This window comes from Anneissia japonica, unplaced genomic scaffold, assembly GCF_011630105.1.
Source record: "Anneissia japonica isolate Jap-2015-1 unplaced genomic scaffold, ASM1163010v1 scaffold11229_len202898_cov190, whole genome shotgun sequence".
Classification (NCBI taxonomy): domain Eukaryota; kingdom Metazoa; phylum Echinodermata; class Crinoidea; order Comatulida; family Comatulidae; genus Anneissia; species Anneissia japonica.
This window is the reverse complement of record NW_022743271.1, coordinates 120,207-139,220: the sequence shown is the minus strand read 5'-3', so window position 1 is coordinate 139,220 and position 19,014 is coordinate 120,207. Positions and strand designations below refer to the sequence as shown.

Here is a 19,014-nt window from a genome sequence, read left to right as displayed (position 1 = left end):
AAACGAAGCCCATTTCGAAAAGTGGCCAATCTCGAAAAAAAGCCCATCCAAAGTTGGCAAAAAAAGAAGCCCAGGGCTTCAATTCGAGGTTTGACGGTATATGAAAGATTTTGATTCTGTGAGCTCAGACAACTAATTTATCCCTTTAAAAAACACTTTGCGCAAATAATGATACTAGACTTATAAATCCATACGCCGGACCCCACTGTTCCAATATTTTGGATTTTAGAACCAACACGTCCCCGGAAGAACGTAGTCTACGTACAATTGCAGAGCTAAAAATGATGAAACAGTTTCCTCATATTAGTCGGTTTCTCAGGTCAGATTATTCAAAAATGGACATAGAAATGTAATTTTCTCCTGAAATCTTATTTGCAGTTCTTGCCCAGATCTGCCAGCTTCGTGTGGTTGGAATGAATTTAACTACAACGGACCAAATCCACAAATACTATATGGAGCATTAGTTGGTGGACCGGACCAGAGTGACAACTTTGAGAACGACAGAACAGATTACATACAAAATGAAGTAACATGTGACTACAATGCTGGCTTTCAGTCGTCAGTTGCAGGTACTGTACATACTTTTGTATTGAGAACACAGGTTATTATTGTGGTCGTTTTTACCCTGCTGCGCACACACCTAAATGTTGCTACGTGCACTGCAACACCAGGAATGAGAGTGCATTTCCAACTAAAAAAGAATGCATAATACTGTATTAAATGTTATAAAAACAAGAATAAAATATTGTAATGACGTCAGTTGTGGGAGCTTCACAATTAAAGAAAGCCAGATGAGGGTAACTAATTGTATTGATATAACCATCAAAGCATATTGTACAGTTGTTTAAATTAGCCACACCCATAAACTATACCTTAAGTGTTCACAAGGTCGTTCACACTATGAAAACAAAAATATTGTTTCGTTTCTTTTCTGTTTGGAAGGTTAGGCTTATATATTCAATGCTATTACAAGAACTAAGTTTGGCTTGAAAGATCTGGTTTTTAAGTTTGGTTTTAACTAACAAAACTTATACTGTAATACGAATTGTTTGATCTTTTCAGGCATCATCAAGCTGCTTATTGATGGTAATTATGAGTAAAACGATTAGATGACGACGGGTTTGCTATTCTTGGTGGTTAAGATATGGTATGCCAATATTATTCTAGTAGATATTGTTAAAATCTAGTCTAAAATCTCAACTGGAAGTATGTACTGTACGCTAAAAAGCATCTACTACGATGTGCGCGTATGTGCATCGTTCTATTTGGCGGCTTACTTAGCAATTCAACAAAACGCAAAATATCTTATAGATTTATTTTTTAATGTAATAATACACATGGTCTTTCAATGAATTTAATTGCAGATAATATTTTTATGTGTTTGGTTCTTATCCTTATTTTCTTTCAGGTTTTTGCTTTGACAATTTTTAGTGGGAGATGATTGGGGCGTCCACCCAGTAGATACATACTGTACATAAGAGAGTGATGAATGTGCAACGGTCAGTGTGTCTTCGGTCAAGTATAATTTTACTCCCTAAAGCTACGTAGATTTACACTAGACACGATAACGACACGACGACATACCATCGCGTAGTTTGTATTACTGCGCGCATCTGTATCGTGCCTAGTGTAAATGTGGCTTTAAGGAGCCATTTAAAAATAGCTTTTAAAGATAAAAGTTGGAGGAAATAAAATAAAGCAGGATTTTACAGCAAGATTTGGTCTATTTACCACTGACACAATGGTGAAGATAACCACTGACGACCATGATTACAACAATGGTGGTGGTGATGACGATGATGATGATGTGAGGAGGATGATTATATGATGGTAATAATGATGATGTTGATGCTGATGTACAAATGGATGTAGATAATCAAGCGAAGTTGATTGAAATGGTAATAAAAAAAAAAAAACAATTACAGTAACTCAAACGTGGAAAAAAAATACAATCTTTAATTATGATTTAATAATAATAATTTCATTTAAGACTTACATTCACAATCAACTTCATAAATAGTATATTTATCATGTATATTCACAGTGGCAACATAATACATAAAACTACTGTACTCCCAATTGTGATGCCATTATTACGTCAGTATGCATGCCAAAATTGACGTTATCACGTCTTCATTTTTGACCAGTATTCATCGTATGCCTACAGTTCTTAAAAGCATCTCTTGGAAGATAGGCAGCGAAAATTCCCATACAAAGAATGAAAATGACAAACCAAGCAGGATAAGAAGAGTCTTTAGGTGCATTTTGAGGTTGATTGAAGAGCATTCCGTAGGTGTTGTTTTATTTTTGTGTAGGCACCAGTCAATTGGTAGAATTTAACGCGACTATGACGTGAACTATGACGTATGTTAGTACAAGCGCGAAGATGATGTCAAACTTAACACTGCCACCATAACCCGGTGACTCATCATTACTTGCTCACAAAGGCATTGATTAGGAGAATTGTCATTACCGACATTATCTTGATGAACGTAATAAATTAATAAAATTATTTTTAAAAATGATCATTCACTTACTGTCCAATTAAGTTAAATAAGATTAAAAATACTAAAGCAAGCAATTATTTTCTTAATATGTAACATCGTGCTCGCATATAACAGATTTGAAACTTGAATTACTCTGATAAAATTAGTAATTGTAAATTAACTTAATGAATTAACGTAATGAATAAATAATTGTTAGTTTAATTATTTATAAAATACCAAGCTAACATATAATTTATAAATCATAAAGGAAGATATAAATTTATATCACTTCAACACAAAAAACAATAAGACATCTTGTAGTACATACATATGCCAAAGGTCAAGAAAAATAATAAAACAAATTATTATACAACATAAACATTCATTCAATACCTGCACTGTGATAGGCTAGATTATTTGTTAATAGCTTTGACCTTTAACTTGCATATGTGCAATTGGAACTACAAGATTAACAACATGGTTAGAAAGAAACCAATGCATATACCTAGATCATCAGTTTGAGTTGTTTGGCGAACATTGCCTTACGCCTGCTTATGACTATTGGTGTAGTTGTTAAGGTAAATCTGCATTATACCCAAAAGTGAAAAACACAGTCATTTACCTAGGAAGAAGGAGAGGCATTACACAGTATAATCTAAAATGATTACTATAAACAAAAGGATCATGTAATAACAAAACAACCTAAATGGTAAGCACCATAGAGAAGCATTATATGATTGTTTCTAGAAAGACACGAACACTGCAGCAGGGGTCTCAAGTCTCCAGTCAGTTATAGGAGTCCCACAGAATTAGGGACGGCCTTCCGCAAGCAAGCAAGAATTTCCCGAAAATGTATACAATATCTGCATCTTACTACTTCTTTAATCATCTCCTGCGCAGTAAAATAATATTAAATGTAATACAGAGATTCTTACCGTCGAACCAACATTTTTTGTAAGAGGCATAAAGGAAGCCGTATACATCTGGCAACACAGCCCTACGTTCAATGCGAATGGTGGGAGACACAACTTTCCCAATGTGTGGAACAATATCCTGAGAAGGCCGTCGGATGGTGGGGGGGGGGGAGAGGGGCAGGTCACTTGACCTCGGTGATTCCGGATACCCTTTGACCCTTCGATTTTTCCAAGTGGTCTGTAGCACAGCTGAAAGGTTAGTAAGTTTTAAATTTTTTATCCAGAGCCTATATAAATATTAAAACTAATTTAACCAAATCTCCTGGAAGTGACGTCTTCCAACTTGGGACCCCTACTACTGTTAAAAACTTTTCTGAATTTAAAAAAAAAATGTTTATGCCTATTACAATGTATATGATGTAAGACAAAAATGTAGTGTCCATACTCAAATATTTCAGCTTGCCTTAATGTACTCTTTGCCTATCTGACTTGGTCTGTGACAAAATTTGGAGGTGTCAGGTGGGAGAGTCTGAAAAACTCACTTAAGACATTTCAAATTAAGAATCCATGAACTGATTTATTAGCAGCAGTTTTATTTTCAAGAGAAGAAAGTGTTTTCTCAGACTGATTTTTAAATTGAAAGCTAATATACTACCACCCATAAAATTAAAGGGGAAACCATCACCCATTTAAAAGAAAAAATATAAGCAGGGTCAGATATAGGGGGAGGCATGTGAGGTATGAATCCAAAAAAAGGGGAAAAGAGAGAAGAAAAGAAAGGAAAAAGAGAGGCATGGTACATGTACCATAGGCTTACTCCAAAACATGCTAATTTTCGATTTAAATTCCATGAACCAGTGTCTATGGTAAAGCATTTCTAAACGAAAATCTCAAAGACGACCCCTGCCCGCTACGTGCCCCTATCCAAACTTTTCTCTGCATAATTTACCAACTATCAGTAAGTCAACAAAACAAAAAAGTTTTCAATGTTTTACTAAAAAAATGTCAAAAATTGCTGCCAGAAAGTTTACAGTATATTGCACAGACTAAAGTGAAAAATTTTAGGACATAGAAAGAAAATTTTCTATTCTAATTTTCACTTGACAGCTAATAGTATATTGAAATATAAAAATTAAGAAATTAAATTTCTTTTTTTAATATTTCAACTAATGTGTTGTATTTAGATGGTGGTATATCTTTAACAAATGCAAGTAAATAAAACATTCAATAATTTTATTAAGTTCAGTTAAGCCGGGAACCAACTGCGCCTCGATGGTCGTAGGCCAGTGCAATTCTATGGAGAACACAGTGCCACCACGCACACACAGCGATCGTTTTTAATGATCCGTTCAGACTGCAACCGACAAACAGCAGACAGCGTTGCATGATGTAGCGCTCACAAGTACGACGTAGCGAGTGCCTGGGTTTACTCAACACAAAATACCGTACCTTGAGACTGAACTGGAAGATGGACCTATTACCAAAGCTAAATGCTCATTTGACATATAAAATTCTCTGTGGGTGGTGAGGCAACATGATTGGCCAACCAATTGAAGTTATGTACTGTTATAAAAAATAATTTAATTGTGTAACTGGTGTATATAATTAGCATAATACCCATACTAACCAAAACAACATGGAGAAATATAAACAATCATCAATTATAGTGAAACACAGTGCTATGTAATTTAATTTTGTTTGATGGATCTAGAAGGAATTATATATTTGATTATACATAAAGAAACAGGTTCAATAATATAAGATCAACAGTCCTGTGGTCAAATCTTGCGAATATCAGTATATTTTCTAAAACATGAGCCACATAAAGTATTGAGCACAGAGGGGGAACTACTCCCCTAAGTTTTTGAAAACAAAAAAAAATAAAGAAAATTACAATCAAATTTTAGTTTGAGACAGCCTAAACCATGGTGGGGCTGAGGTAGTCGCAACCTGCCATCTTGTCTTTCTGGGCCCCTCAATTTCAAATTCCTGGATCTACTATTGTTACGCCTTAGTATTTCTCTATAACAAATTACCTTTTTGTTATATGTACAAAGCTTAAGTATAGTTATTTTCTTACAACCTTTGATGAGTAATACTGTATTTTTAGTTCTTGAACCTGGGAAAAAAAATTTCCTTTCCATTACTTTGTATTGGAAAATAAACTAAACCTTAAAGATTAGTCAATATTGTAAGTTGTAATTCACACACTGTTGGATAACAAAAAAACATTAAAGCACCCTCTAAAATATGATATGGTTTCGCTGAAGGGTTATATGTCATGTATGCTGTAATAGATTATTCAAATATATTCAATTTGTTTGTTTGTACGGATGTTCCATTTTGTGCACAAATATTTCGGAACCTGTTTCTTTATCTATAATTTATATTATCAATAACCAGTTTACAGATTGAAAATTACGTACAGAAATAATGTTTATTCAAAAAAATAACTGAAAGTTAAATGACTTTGTTTTGAAAAAAAGCTAAAAAAATAAGCAAACTTTCACATTCTACAATTGTTGGATTGAGCACTAGCATTGCTAATTAATTGCCATACAACAGATTGGTAGATAATATATCATTGTGACATGCTGAATTCCTACTACAAACATGATATCTCCATTAGTGCAGTTCCTGCTACATTTTGCTCCACCCACAAGATATTTCCATTACTGAGGTGATGCTACATTCTGCTTCAAACATGCTTCCTCCACTAATGAAGCGTTGCTACATTCTGGTCCACATGAATCGCTTACATTTCTTGCACCTGATATTAAGACGTATCTGGTGCTTCCTTGCTGAAGTATGGAGCAGACTCGTTGACGAGCAGCGTGTGGCATACGTCACAGACTTGCATCTTGCGTCGTCGCGGACCACTTTCAACCGACTTGCTCAGGCAGTCAATGCAGAAGATTTTACAACAGTGCATACAATGATGCTGGAAGGTGAAGTGGTATCAAATTAGAATTTAAAAAGCATACAGCAACTAGCCAAAGCCCTGGCCAGACTATTTATTTGACAAACCATGTGACATGCCTAAATATGGTCATGATGACATCACATAAAATCCATATATATAGGCACATCATATATTAACATACTCTAGTTTTTTGTCAAAGAAAATTTGATAATCTGCACAGACATTATAACAAAAAACAATTATGCAACAATGAAGGCTGCACATTTAACTATAATTATACTAATTACTTAATATTGTTTCTTGTTGAACATTTTTCTCCTATACTATAGTATTTTTTTTTTGTTTATAAATCTATATTTTATTTCACTTTCATACTAATGTATAAATTGATATGGTTTGAATCTCACCTTCTTCTTTTTATCTTTTAGATGCTGTTTACATCTATGACAATTTTCAACATCATCCTCATGTTCCCATCGCACTTCATTATCAGTTTGACGAACATTTTCTAATTGCACCTTGAAAAAAGAAGTCAAGTTTACAAAATTACTATAATGATGATAATGACATAGCGATAATAATATATTCACTTTGACAAAACATTTGTTATTACATTTTGTGTAACACATGCCATAATTTGACTTACATATTAATGAGAAAATATTTCTGTAAGAATCATAATGATAAATCATCATGAGCATATTTAGTGTCATAATTATTATCTTTGTTACAATCATCATCATTATCATTACTATCATCTTCATACTCTGCATTTATACCAACATCACATCTGTATCCTCATGTCTACATTATCATCTTTGCCATCATCTTTGTCATCACTACTATCATCATCTTCATCATAATCTGAATCCCCTTTGTCTACACCCTCATCATTCTTCATGGATAGGTTCACACTAGAGCCTTAATACCCAGGTCGGGAGCTAACCGTTAGCCCAAAAAGTTAGCACACATATGAGAATGCCTATTTGGCTAGCTCTAACCGTTCAAAGGAAGTGGATACACTATCGGTTAGCGAACATTAGCGGTTAGCAAGTTGACCTCATTTCTATCATTAACCAATCAGACGTACACATTTCCAATTTCCTATAGGCCAGTGACCACACCATCATCTTCTTGATACCTGGTCGGGGATTTTCTTGTATGAATGCAACGGTGAGCATGTATGTTGTTAATCTCAATCCTGCTAAACATTACATGGTGTGTGTGTGAGACCATAGTCTATATCTACATCATTGTCTTCAACACATCTGTATCCCCAATTTCTGCATCAACTTTTCATCATAATTGACATAAATTGTCTACAATAATATCATACATAACTGTATCCTAATCCACTGTATACACAATACAGCAACATTGAGTACCATCATAATTAATAAAAAATAAAATTACCTGCAATGTTTGTGATAACTTAACAAGGTCATGTTGCACTGCCTCACTGTTATCGAGTATTTGCTGGAGATCATGTGTCTTCAGTTTACTCTGCCGTAAATTACTCTCAAGGTTTATCTGAATAAAACAAAATATATTATAATGATACATATCATACCATATATACTCGCGTATAAGACGAGGCCTAAAATAGTAAATTACGATCTAAAAACAGGGGGTCATCTTATACGCACAACATACAAATTTTTGATTTTTTAAATCATGTTCATCTTATGCATGGATCGTCCGTAACACTGCAATGAAGCTACTAAATGTTAGTATGAATGAACACAATTTTAAATAAAGGGCAATAAGATTTTGATGAACATTTAAGAACACAAAAAATGGTATTACAGTATTTGGAAGATTAACCTTGCATTTGGCTCCAATTTTAGGCAGCTAGATGCAGTATCAAGACCATAAAAGGCAGAAAAAAATTAGAAATTTCGACGATAAAAACAACACACAAAAATCATCCAAAAATCTTCTCAAACTTGGGTGGGGGAGCTTGGGGGGGGGGGGAGTCGGTCGTCTTATACGTGGGTGGCTTTATATGCGAGTATATGATATGATGTCATATTACTATGATCATACTTGAAATTCACTTTTAATAGATATACTCTTTACAATTCAATTATTGATTTGCACAATTATAAGGATAAAAAACACACTCTGGAAAAGAAAAAATTAAGGGAAAACATAGAAACCTTAACACAGACACCAACCCTGAACAGAGACACTCGATACAACCCTTCCCCCCACCCCCAGCTATCTTCAGTCATCTGATGAAATGTGATTGCTCATTTGTGTAATCATGTGACTAATCACTGTTGCCAGATAACTGAATGAATTTGGTACGTTAACAGTGAAAGCTACGAGCTGTTTGAACCAAAACTCTAAAAGGTACAACTTTGTACTGCTGTTAGTAGTTACCTTAATTTCTTGAAGTTGTTTATTCTCTTGTTTCAATGATTCTGTAAGTTGTTCATTTCTTTGTGAGTTTTCGATCAACGACTTGTGTTCCTTTTCTAATTCTTGTAGACTTGTGGTTGTTCTATTTAATTCATCTTTAATACTGCGTATCTTAACTGCAAATTACAATCAAAATAAACATTTTAAATCATGCACCAAAATAAGTGATTTATATTACTTTTTCTGCCCTAGATTTATTCCTCTGGACATGCTCTGTGTGAGGTAAATGAATTGTCTCAATGTTATAGAAAGTTGGTTGCGTCTTTGTATAAGCGACTTAAAATTAATATTATATACAAATAAAATAATATTATTAATACAATTATGAAGGATGCAGAGTCACAATAACCCCGTACATATTACATAAAAAAAAACAATCATAAAGGAATCAATGGTCTCATTTAGCTCAAGTAATAGGGAGCATTCGATTTGTGCGACGACTCGACGCTAAAACGGAATCACTCATGCGTGATCGTCCTACATGACGTCCTACCTTCTCTGCATACGTAGATTTGGCCAAATTGCGTTCAGAATCTACTCGACGAGATGACCTTAACGTTCTCGCATGCGCAGATGACTTTTAATGACGTCATTACGTTCTACGTTCTAAGTCCTACCATCGTCGTGCAATTGAAAGCTCCCTAGTAACAGGTTCTGACAACATTCATAACAACAAGAATTGATGTTTCCAGGGCCAGGAACATGTGCACTTCCCACCAACACGTGTTCACACATCTTTTTATTTGACCTTGGCAAAACTATCCAAAGAACCAGACGAAAAGTCTATTTTCATCATTATTTTCCATGTTATGCGCAAATAGAAAAATAAAACAATAAAAACAAATACACTAATGTAATTATTTTTACCATGATCATCTTTATATTCTTCTAGTTCTTGCTGGTAAGTTTGATCCAGCGACATTCGAGTGTGTTGCTCACTCTCCAGTTGATTCTTTAAAAATGAAATCTCATTTGTAAGTTTTTGATTTTCGTGGTCAATTGATACCTGGATGTTGATCATATCTTCTCTGTACCTTGTCAACATCTCCTGACATTCCTATAAAATAAAACAGAATAAGAATAAAATTAGTGAAGTGAATGAGGTCCCTGATTGTTATACTTACTGCTATAGTATCAAAATAAAATGTATAAACTACTTTCCACAATGAACGAACGAATGAAATAATTTAGTACAGGTAGCTGTATTTTATACAGTATGCAACTAAAAGGAATAGAAATCAGCAGCATTTTGGAAAAATTAATTAGCCTGACTTAATAAGGAACCCTACATCCAAACAGCATTAAAATTGAGAAATGTGTAATTCAGAAAACTTGATCATGTAGCATGTCAGAGGTAAGGCTCTATGCTATACAGGGCTTAGCCTTGCCACATAAACCCAGCTTCAAGGGCAACATTTTGTCATGACATACAACTTGGATATCCTATAGAATTATTTGTTTTGTTGAACCAATTAGTTGCTTACCTTAGCAACGGTTTCAGCAACTACTTCGGTCACTTTCTTCAGGCTAATGGACCCTAGGTTGTATTGGGTCGTTCACGCTTCGATTTGTGAGTGCGCCATCACAAGTTTCAACCCTGTGCCTCCCTTGTGTGCTCTGTTTGAATAATAGGTCATCGTAAACATGACTTAGTTCATGGCCTCCCTCATCCCAGTTAACATTATTTTCCATTTTGTGAATCCAAACTGCTTCTTTTCTGGCTTTCCAGTGTTGTACTTTGTTTAGAATCTTCACATTTTTCCAGTTTGGTGTGTGATTCTTTTGTGTCTGGCATTTGAAAGCCATCTTTATTGGCAATTGATGTATGTATAGCTCGCTTCCCTATAAGGTTTTTATTCTCCTCTTGAAGCTTTGTAACCTGCAAAAATTTTACCAATGTTTATTCAAATAAATATCAATACAGTAACATCTCCCAATTACATACGCCTCTGTCTAAACAGAATGAGAAGTAAATGAGAAGTTTCGTAATCCGGTGCGGTAAGGATGGGCCTAGGCATATGCTACAGGGCTACACACTTCAGCCTAGGCATATGCTACAGGGCTACACACTTCAGGGCCAGTAGGATATACTGTAGCTTTGCCATGGGAGCAAACTTTGTCACAAAATATGACTTTGTCTACAACAAAATGATACTGTACAGAAGTCAAAATTATCTGTACTCACTGTAAAGTATTCATTTGAAGTGATTTCCGAATGAAAACATTACCATTATTGGCCAAAATGAGTGTTATTATTCTCTTCATAATGATTACAAATCCATTCAAATAGTGCCCTCAATACAAAATGTGAGGTTCTCTATTCCTACTGTAAATAGAATATATCTTGGCTGAAAACGATTTATATTTCTTGTTTAAACTTAGTTTTATGTCATTTTATTGGTTTAAATGCTTTCTTTCTTAGATGTAACATTTTATATTATTTTTGAAGGTTTTTAAATACAATTTTAAGTGTTATTGTAGTTAAAAATGATCGTTTGTAATGACGTCATTGCCACAAATTGGGTTCGTAAAATCGAGAGTTTGTAAATGGGAGGTTCGTAATTAGGAGATGTTACTGTAATAATTATTGTTACCATTTCACATTAATCCACTCATTTGCAATAATGAAAGATAATTTATACCTTTTACATACTTACTATACCTAGATTAAATACCAAAGCCATTGTTAAGGTAAATGTTGTTTTCAAGAGTTTTATTCATTATTAACTATGTGACCATTTGCACTTACCTCTTCATACACTTGTTCCCTTGATTGAATAAACATTTGCTTAAGAAAAAAAAATATATAAAATAGTTGCATGTTATTAAGCTATTTTTCTTTGCATGTTATTAAATTTGGTATCAGTGATACTATCTACTTTTTTTTTTATGAAACCTTTTTATTATTTCTCATTAAACCTAAGACCCTCTAATTACTCTCAAGTGAACTATGAGACCAAACTGGTATACTCCTTGGACAAATACAATTTTTAGTCAAGTATGTAATACCATAGTTGCTTTCTTTTTAATAAAATAAAATAAATAATAATAGATGGATTTATATAGCGCAAATAAATGAGGTCTTTATGTGCTCGGGACTAGATGTTGCACTTGAGGGTCAATTTATGTCCTCTGCAGCCAGTAAACCGGCGCATTTTCATCTGTCCTCATTTTATCTAGTTTTGGCTAATAAAAGTCTGTGCCAACTACTCCGAAGAACACAAACTTGACCTAACTTGGTAGATATTAAAGAAGGGTAATTACCAGTTGATCGTGTAATTCGTTACTATTGCGTAAGTAGTCCTGACGTAGTAGACACAGGAAATCCTCAGACTCTTTATTCTTGGCGGTTAAGGTGCGTATCTGTTAAAACATATAAACAATATGAATTGTACAAAAATAAATCTATTGGTATGTCTTCGTCTTTTTTTTTTCATTCAATTTTTGTACAATTCACCAAAATTGTACTTGTATAATGATGCACCCTCCCTTATTATTCCATCTCTCTTTAATTTTGTGTCAAACAAAGTCTACCACAACAGACTAGATTCATAAGAAATTCTTGAAAAATATCCACCCAGCAATTGGTTGCCATGTACAAGAGCCACATTAGAAAATTGTTTGATTTTTCTCTTTAAATATTTTAACACTAATTTAACCCTTTCCAGTCCCCATTACCATTGCCTGAGGCTGTACCAAAGCTGAGAAATTACATCATCTACACTAAGTGTCTGGTTTTTACTCGGCACAGGCATTTTATTTGGTCTGAATCCAGGAGGCCCTCTACAGAAATACTCCTACATCACTCTCAAACAATCCTATAGAGGGCAGCCTAGCTACAAAAAAATTATAAATCTATACAGGGTGTATGTACAACGCCCCTCGCTATAAAGTATGGTCAAAGGCGCAGCGTCGCGACGCCATAGAACTGGAAAGGGTTAATTTGAATGTACTTTGTCTCATGCATTAATTCGTCATTCACATCAGGAACTAACACAATCAAAGTAGATTGTGTTAGTTCATGAAATCAAGAAAGCGTGTCAAAATATGCACTGTTGTAGTTACAGACTTTTTGTGTGGTAAAGAATACAAAAGTGCTTGACAACCAATACGCGCTTGTTTTGACGCGCTTCTGTGATTTCATGAACAAACACAATCTAGTTTGATTGTGTTTCGCGACGTGACTGACGATTTACAGATGGGCTTTGAAATATTTTAAAACAATTCACTACCATAAAGAAAATCAAAATCAAGCAAAATACCCAAGCACCACATAAGTGGTAGTTAAACATCGACAGTTTAACCAACTGAGATATGCTGCCCTCTTTAGGACTGACCTGTCTCTGAGCATCCTCAGCAGCATTCTTCAGACATTCTTCTAATTCAGATCTTTGTCTCATCTCTTTCTTCACCTTTTCTTGTTGTTGCCTTACATCCTAAAGAAAAGTGAAACTATTATAATTAACTGTTAACTTAATCTGATAGCAAAACTATTATCACTTATACTCATTTATTGAATTAAATTAATGAAGTAATATCACTAAAATGTCCACAATATCATTGCACTGAGAATAGAGCTATTAAACAACTAGAGTGCAGAGTAGGCGACGAAGCAATGCAGAGTTGTGTATGTGTACCATCCAAGATGGCTGCCGTATGAATGCACCACCTTCAGACTTAGTGTGCTTATTACAAATAAATAAGACTGCTGACTAACTGTTATTTCATTAATCATTATTTTTAATATTATTAAATCATTAAACTATCAAAAGCCAAAAAGAAGCCAAGTGGAGTACCGGATTAAAAATAAAGTACCGAGGAATGAAAATTGAAATGGTGTACGCTAGACCGCAACACTCAAGTTTCAACGCAGCTGTATTCGAAACTTTAAAGTTACATTAAGGGTGACATTGAAACAATGCTTAGCATATATTATGATTGGCTGAATCTACGGCAGCCATATTGTACGGAACACGCACACAGCTCTGCGTATTTCAAACATCGAATACAACACATTTATCGCTATTCTTATTATACCTCTATGGTAGTGACAAACACATTTTGAATGCAAGTAACACAATTAATTTTGAGTCAGACTGTCTAAGTTCTCTTAAAGCAAACTGGAACAGAATGTTTAAAGAAGAACTGGTAATGGTAATTAAATGAAACGTTTGCAAAAATCCTGTACCAACTAATTTGCAATTGTTCCAATTTATGTGCATATTAATATTTATGGCAAGTGTACAACAATCTGCATAGACAATATAAATAATAAACAGCACAACAGATCGTTTACAAAGACTACCACCAATGGTCAGTATTCAAGCATCAAGCAAACATTTGCACGAAGTGCAGATGCACTTGTCACAGAGTGGTCTGCTTCGCAAATGCAGCGTACACAAGGCTTAAAGAAACACCTAACGCTCACCATCTGTAAGGCAGCAACTTGTTCTCTAAATGCAATCTCTGTTGACTGAACTTTCTGCAACTGTTGCTCATAGTTTACACACATGTCACATGGTCGCCCAAGTTTTTCTCGAGACTGTCTAATCTGAAGGTGATACAAATCAAACAATTGAGTTATTTTTAATGATTAACACTATGCCCGCCAAACACGGATATCTCTGTGTTTGGGAACGCAACGCTTGACAGCAGAACATGGAGATCTACGTGTTCCAGGTTTTTTTACAGAATCCGATAGATGGGGTAATTACCGACATCTGAACACTATTCAGCCTGGACCGTAAGTATTTCACTATTTCTTTGTTTACATTAGCATAGAGAGGTGTTGATTTACTTTCACAAAATCGGGATTATCTCAGCTTCGTTGTGCGAAATTGCGTAATTCTCCAAAAGTGACTCATTTTCATTTTACTGTTACGGGTCATAGATTGTGATTCGAATAAAGTATTTGGTACCATTGTAAAGCTAAAATTTTTGTAGTTCTTTATTCACTATATGTCAATCAGATCACATACGCACTCTCAATGAGCTTCGGAAAAGTATTAAAATTTGCTAGAAAGTCTGACTATTTTTCAAACCCCTGGCAGTCAGAGTGTTAATGATTAATAGGCTACTAGTTTCAACTTTCAATAAGGAATGTATATAACAATTCAGACTCAAGAAATTAAGAAGTGTTGAAAATCATGATGGTAGATTTTTATCTTTTATAAACATGGATGGATGGATTTATTCAGTGTAAACAGCAAGGATAACCCATGAAAGTCTGAAGGTGACTTATTTTCAGGAGGGGAGATTGGCATTACACCGGGAGACAATCCCCAACTTTTTTCCAAAGAGTGCACTGCATTCTTAACGTGCACATGGGCCATAATGCACACATGATCAAGGCTTAAACTTCACATTCAAAAGATTGTGCACTATCGTAACTTGCATTTCAGCCCTCCAGCTGAAATATGAGTAGAGCAGCGAGTGAAATTGAACCGAGGGCCTAGAGATCGCCACAGTTCAGAATGAAAAGAACAAAATACAAGTTTCTTTTTATATATGAATGTGCACATTCGGTTCAGTGCACATTCAGTGGCTACCACCAGTTCAGCCAACTGAGCTAAGCTGCTAAGCTGCTACCCCCTAGTATTTTGATAAAAAGGTCTAAAGTGCATTCATTCAGGTAATTGTAGAAAATAGTTGCATAAAAAAAGAACAAAATACAAGTTCCTTTTTAAATATGGATGTTCATTTTCAAATAGGAGCCTGCATTTTTCAAATATGGGCTACAAAGTAGCTAAGCTCAGTTAATAATAATAATAATAATGATAATAATAATAATAATAATCATTTATTAGGCGCCCTTCCAAAAGAGACCAGATGAACAGATGATAGCGACTGAGTGTGTGCTCTGAACCATGGAGATCATTATAGATATCTTGGTCTCCAGTTCTATCATTGTGTTTCAGCTGGAAAATACAGTAGAATCTTTGATAAAGAGCAGAGGACCGTCTCCTGGTGTAATGCCAAATTCATCACCAGAAGCATCCTATCTGTATATCGTCACTAAAGTCCAAAGACAGGGTCTTTCTGGTGTACTGCTAAATTCACCACCAGAAGGACCCCAAAAGTATTTATCTATCCTTAGACTTTTGTGGGTTATCCTTGGTGTATATCATACTAAATAAATCCAAGCCAATCCTCATTTCTAATTATGGCCTTCCATTTCAAAATATGGACCTCCATTTCCAAATATGGGCCCTCCTTTCTAAATACGGATGCTCGCTACCTGGACACATTCTGAAGGCCTTTACCTGCTCTTGTATCTGAATCCATTCCTTCTCACTGACAATTCGCTGACCAGACGACACCTTCATGAACTCAGAGGGTGCTGTTACACTGGCTACCACTGAACGCATTCTTTCACCCTCTGGGGTTTCACCTGTAGTAAGAAATAAATCAATATTTATTGTATGCCATTTATAAATATTATTATACACATGCTTAGAAAAATTGTGCCTCTGACTATGAAAATTGTCTCAATAAAATGCTTCCAGCATTTAATGTTATGTGTACACTGTATAGACCTAGTTTACTTTTTAGAATTTTTTTTGCAGAAGATGTCTCCGGGACATTTATATGATGCCTCCGACTGCTGGTCGCACACTTTTCCAGCCTTGATTATACGTTATCATCATCTAGCCAAGCTTGCATGAGATAAATGAGCCTTGATTTTCTGTTTATGAATATATATATATAAAATATAATTTTATTTATTAATAAAATTAGTTCAGACACATTGATAGATATATATATTTTTTTGATAATCTCATTCAAGAGTAAACAAATCAGTATTTGAATTTTACTGTGAAAGGGTATAAAGTTCTTTCTGATTTCATTACAAATACTTGATTTAAATACTTACTAAGGATGGCCTTCTCCTGAGCTTCTGTAAGGCTGTAACTGGATGCAATAGATTGAGTGTCAGGATTTATACCATCCACACCACTGTCTGACAAATCCACCTGATTATGTGACAATGGTGTATCCATGATTTCGGACACATCCGATATACTCCTTCTGTACGTCCTGGAGCCTTCGGATCCGCTGTTTGAATACGCTAAGCTGTCATCTGACGTTCCTCCAATTTCAGGAGTCTTATGATGAGTGTTGGAGGATGGGGTTGGGATCGGTGAACTGGCACCTCTTTTTGACGTTCGATCTCCATCACCCTTGAAATGATAAAATATATAATATTCAAAAATATGTCTCAATGTTACAAAAATTAGTGCAAGGTGACGAGAAAAGTTTCTACATCCCTGGTCAGATATACCGATATTTTTAAAATAGAAACATTCTGTGACAGATTGGGTTGGACCACAAATTTCTGAACATACAGTAATTTAAAACTTAATTTTCTCCAGTTGACGATCACAAGCGACTGATTTGGCTTGACCATGTACACAAATGGTATCTCTAGAATGTCTCTTGTCACCTGAAATCTTATAGCAGAAACTTGTTAGTACTTTACAAAATGAACCACCATAAGATACACCAAATGCCTAGACATATCAACCCTGTTTTCAAGTAATTATCTTTCACCACATTTTGACACTCACCCCCATCTCTTTCGCTTTTATTTCCTCTATTTCCTGAGAATGTCTATCCCTCATTGATTGTAAATTCTTAATTCTCTGTTCCTGCTCCTCTCTTTCTCGGTCTTTCTCTTGCATTTCTTGTATTTGTCGCTGTTGCTCCGCGCTCAGTACGGCCTGGAACCGCCTCATGTCGTTCATTTGGAGCCGTTGCATTTCAAGGAACTGATCGTTTGCCATCTGCCAGGTTTGCTTCAAGGTATCATGTTCATTTTTTTCCTTTTCCAAACGCTGGCAAACTGAAAAAGAAATGTTGATATGCATAATTAAAAAAATAATTTACATTTTTTTTTTATCGGCAATACATGGAACAGTCCCTGGCTTATGCTGCTATAGAAACCATATTTTTTGTTAAGCATTCTAAGCTGTTTACATACATGCTATTTGATTCCAGAATAATGCAGTATGTGCATTAAACTAATATGTGTGTTGAACTTTCAGATTCTCATAGGCACGTGTAGAGAATTGTGAAAATTGAAATTCTAAACAAAAAAAATTAACACTTGATATTAGCTACAGCAGATAATATGAAAATTAAAATAGGCTCACAGCAGGAGCATGCACCTATGCCCTATATGGCCTTACTATAATTATGTTCTAATAAAGTATCCACATGGAATTTGGTTCAGGAAATGTGTGGTGTTTTTTTTTATGACTTTTGTACAGTAATAACATACTTAAGATAACACATGACCCATCATGCACCTCCACTGGATTTACACTTTCCGCTATTTTTAATTGCAAGATCATAACATTGCCCCGAGGGGGCATGGACACAAGACATCCTTAAAGAATATAAGCATGAAGTTAGCAATAGAAAAACAAACTATTTAAAGATAACAAAATTAAAAATAAAAGCCTTATAATTGTAGAGTAAAACCTAAACTGTAGTCTGAAAAGTTAAAAAAGTAAAATGAAAAGGTAAAAGATCACATCACACACACCATTAAAGTGACTACAGTAGTAAGTTTGAATAATGCACTATAAATCAAAAACAAAATAATAAAAATGATGTATAGAAAAAAGTATGTTACAAACAGTCCATGAAAAATATAAGTGAATAATATATTATACTATAATGATATAATACAATAATGTGACAAGAATGAATAAACACTAACCATCAACAAGCTCTTTACTTTGTGTATCAACCTCTTCCTGAAGGACTGACTTCTGCTTGTTGAGTACCGCAACGTACATCTCAAGGTCTGATCTAGAAGCTTTCTCATTCTCTAAGGTTATAATAAGTTCCTGGACCTAAAAAAACGTAACGTATGAAATGTTATACATCAGGAGAAGACGGTAGTAGTAGTATATTGTTAGGGGTGTTCTACAGCAAGTGGAAACATCCAAGATGGAGTAAAATAACACAAGCCAGCATTGAATGTATTCAATGATATATAGATGCAGTACACTGAGAGAAACCAGGTGAAATTTAAACATTTACAATATACACTCATTGAAAATTGCATTCTAAATAAATTTACTGTACATAATTTTAATGTAGACATTTTTTACTTTCAATGTTGAATTTAATTATTAAAATTCAGAGTAGGTTTGTTCAATTGGTAACAAAATTCCAAATGTTTTAAATTGCTATTGGTATATTTTTTCTTCATTAAAAAAAAAATTAATCTATCACTAAAAAGAAATCATCTGGATCA

The 19,014-nt window shown here is 34.6% G+C and overlaps 2 protein-coding genes across 2 annotated transcripts in view; one reads left to right on the top strand and one right to left on the bottom strand.

Annotated features, from left to right (window-relative positions):
- The window catches only part of LOC117119429, a 24,262-nt gene extending 22,792 nt beyond the window's left edge, over window positions 1-1,470 (top strand). The window contains exons 15-16 of the mRNA XM_033264250.1: window positions 379-569; window positions 1,063-1,470. Coding sequence (XP_033120141.1) covers window positions 379-569; window positions 1,063-1,100 — 229 coding nt within the window. The 3' untranslated portion in view covers window positions 1,101-1,470. The remainder of the gene's footprint in view (window positions 1-378; window positions 570-1,062) is intronic.
- A 477-nt stretch (window positions 1,471-1,947) lies between these two features.
- The window catches only part of LOC117119428 (rab GTPase-binding effector protein 1-like), a 34,447-nt gene continuing 17,380 nt past the window's right edge, over window positions 1,948-19,014 (bottom strand). The window contains exons 8-21 of the mRNA XM_033264249.1: window positions 18,472-18,607; window positions 17,315-17,589; window positions 16,621-16,927; window positions 16,010-16,137; window positions 14,176-14,298; window positions 13,085-13,183; window positions 12,012-12,110; window positions 11,497-11,535; window positions 10,527-10,626; window positions 9,615-9,806; window positions 8,709-8,863; window positions 7,737-7,853; window positions 6,731-6,841; window positions 1,948-6,341 (exon numbers count right to left, since the gene is read on the bottom strand). Of these exons, the coding sequence (XP_033120140.1) occupies window positions 6,177-6,341; window positions 6,731-6,841; window positions 7,737-7,853; window positions 8,709-8,863; window positions 9,615-9,806; window positions 10,527-10,626; window positions 11,497-11,535; window positions 12,012-12,110; window positions 13,085-13,183; window positions 14,176-14,298; window positions 16,010-16,137; window positions 16,621-16,927; window positions 17,315-17,589; window positions 18,472-18,607 (2,046 nt within the window). The 3' untranslated portion in view covers window positions 1,948-6,176. The remainder of the gene's footprint in view (window positions 6,342-6,730; window positions 6,842-7,736; window positions 7,854-8,708; window positions 8,864-9,614; window positions 9,807-10,526; window positions 10,627-11,496; window positions 11,536-12,011; window positions 12,111-13,084; window positions 13,184-14,175; window positions 14,299-16,009; window positions 16,138-16,620; window positions 16,928-17,314; window positions 17,590-18,471; window positions 18,608-19,014) is intronic.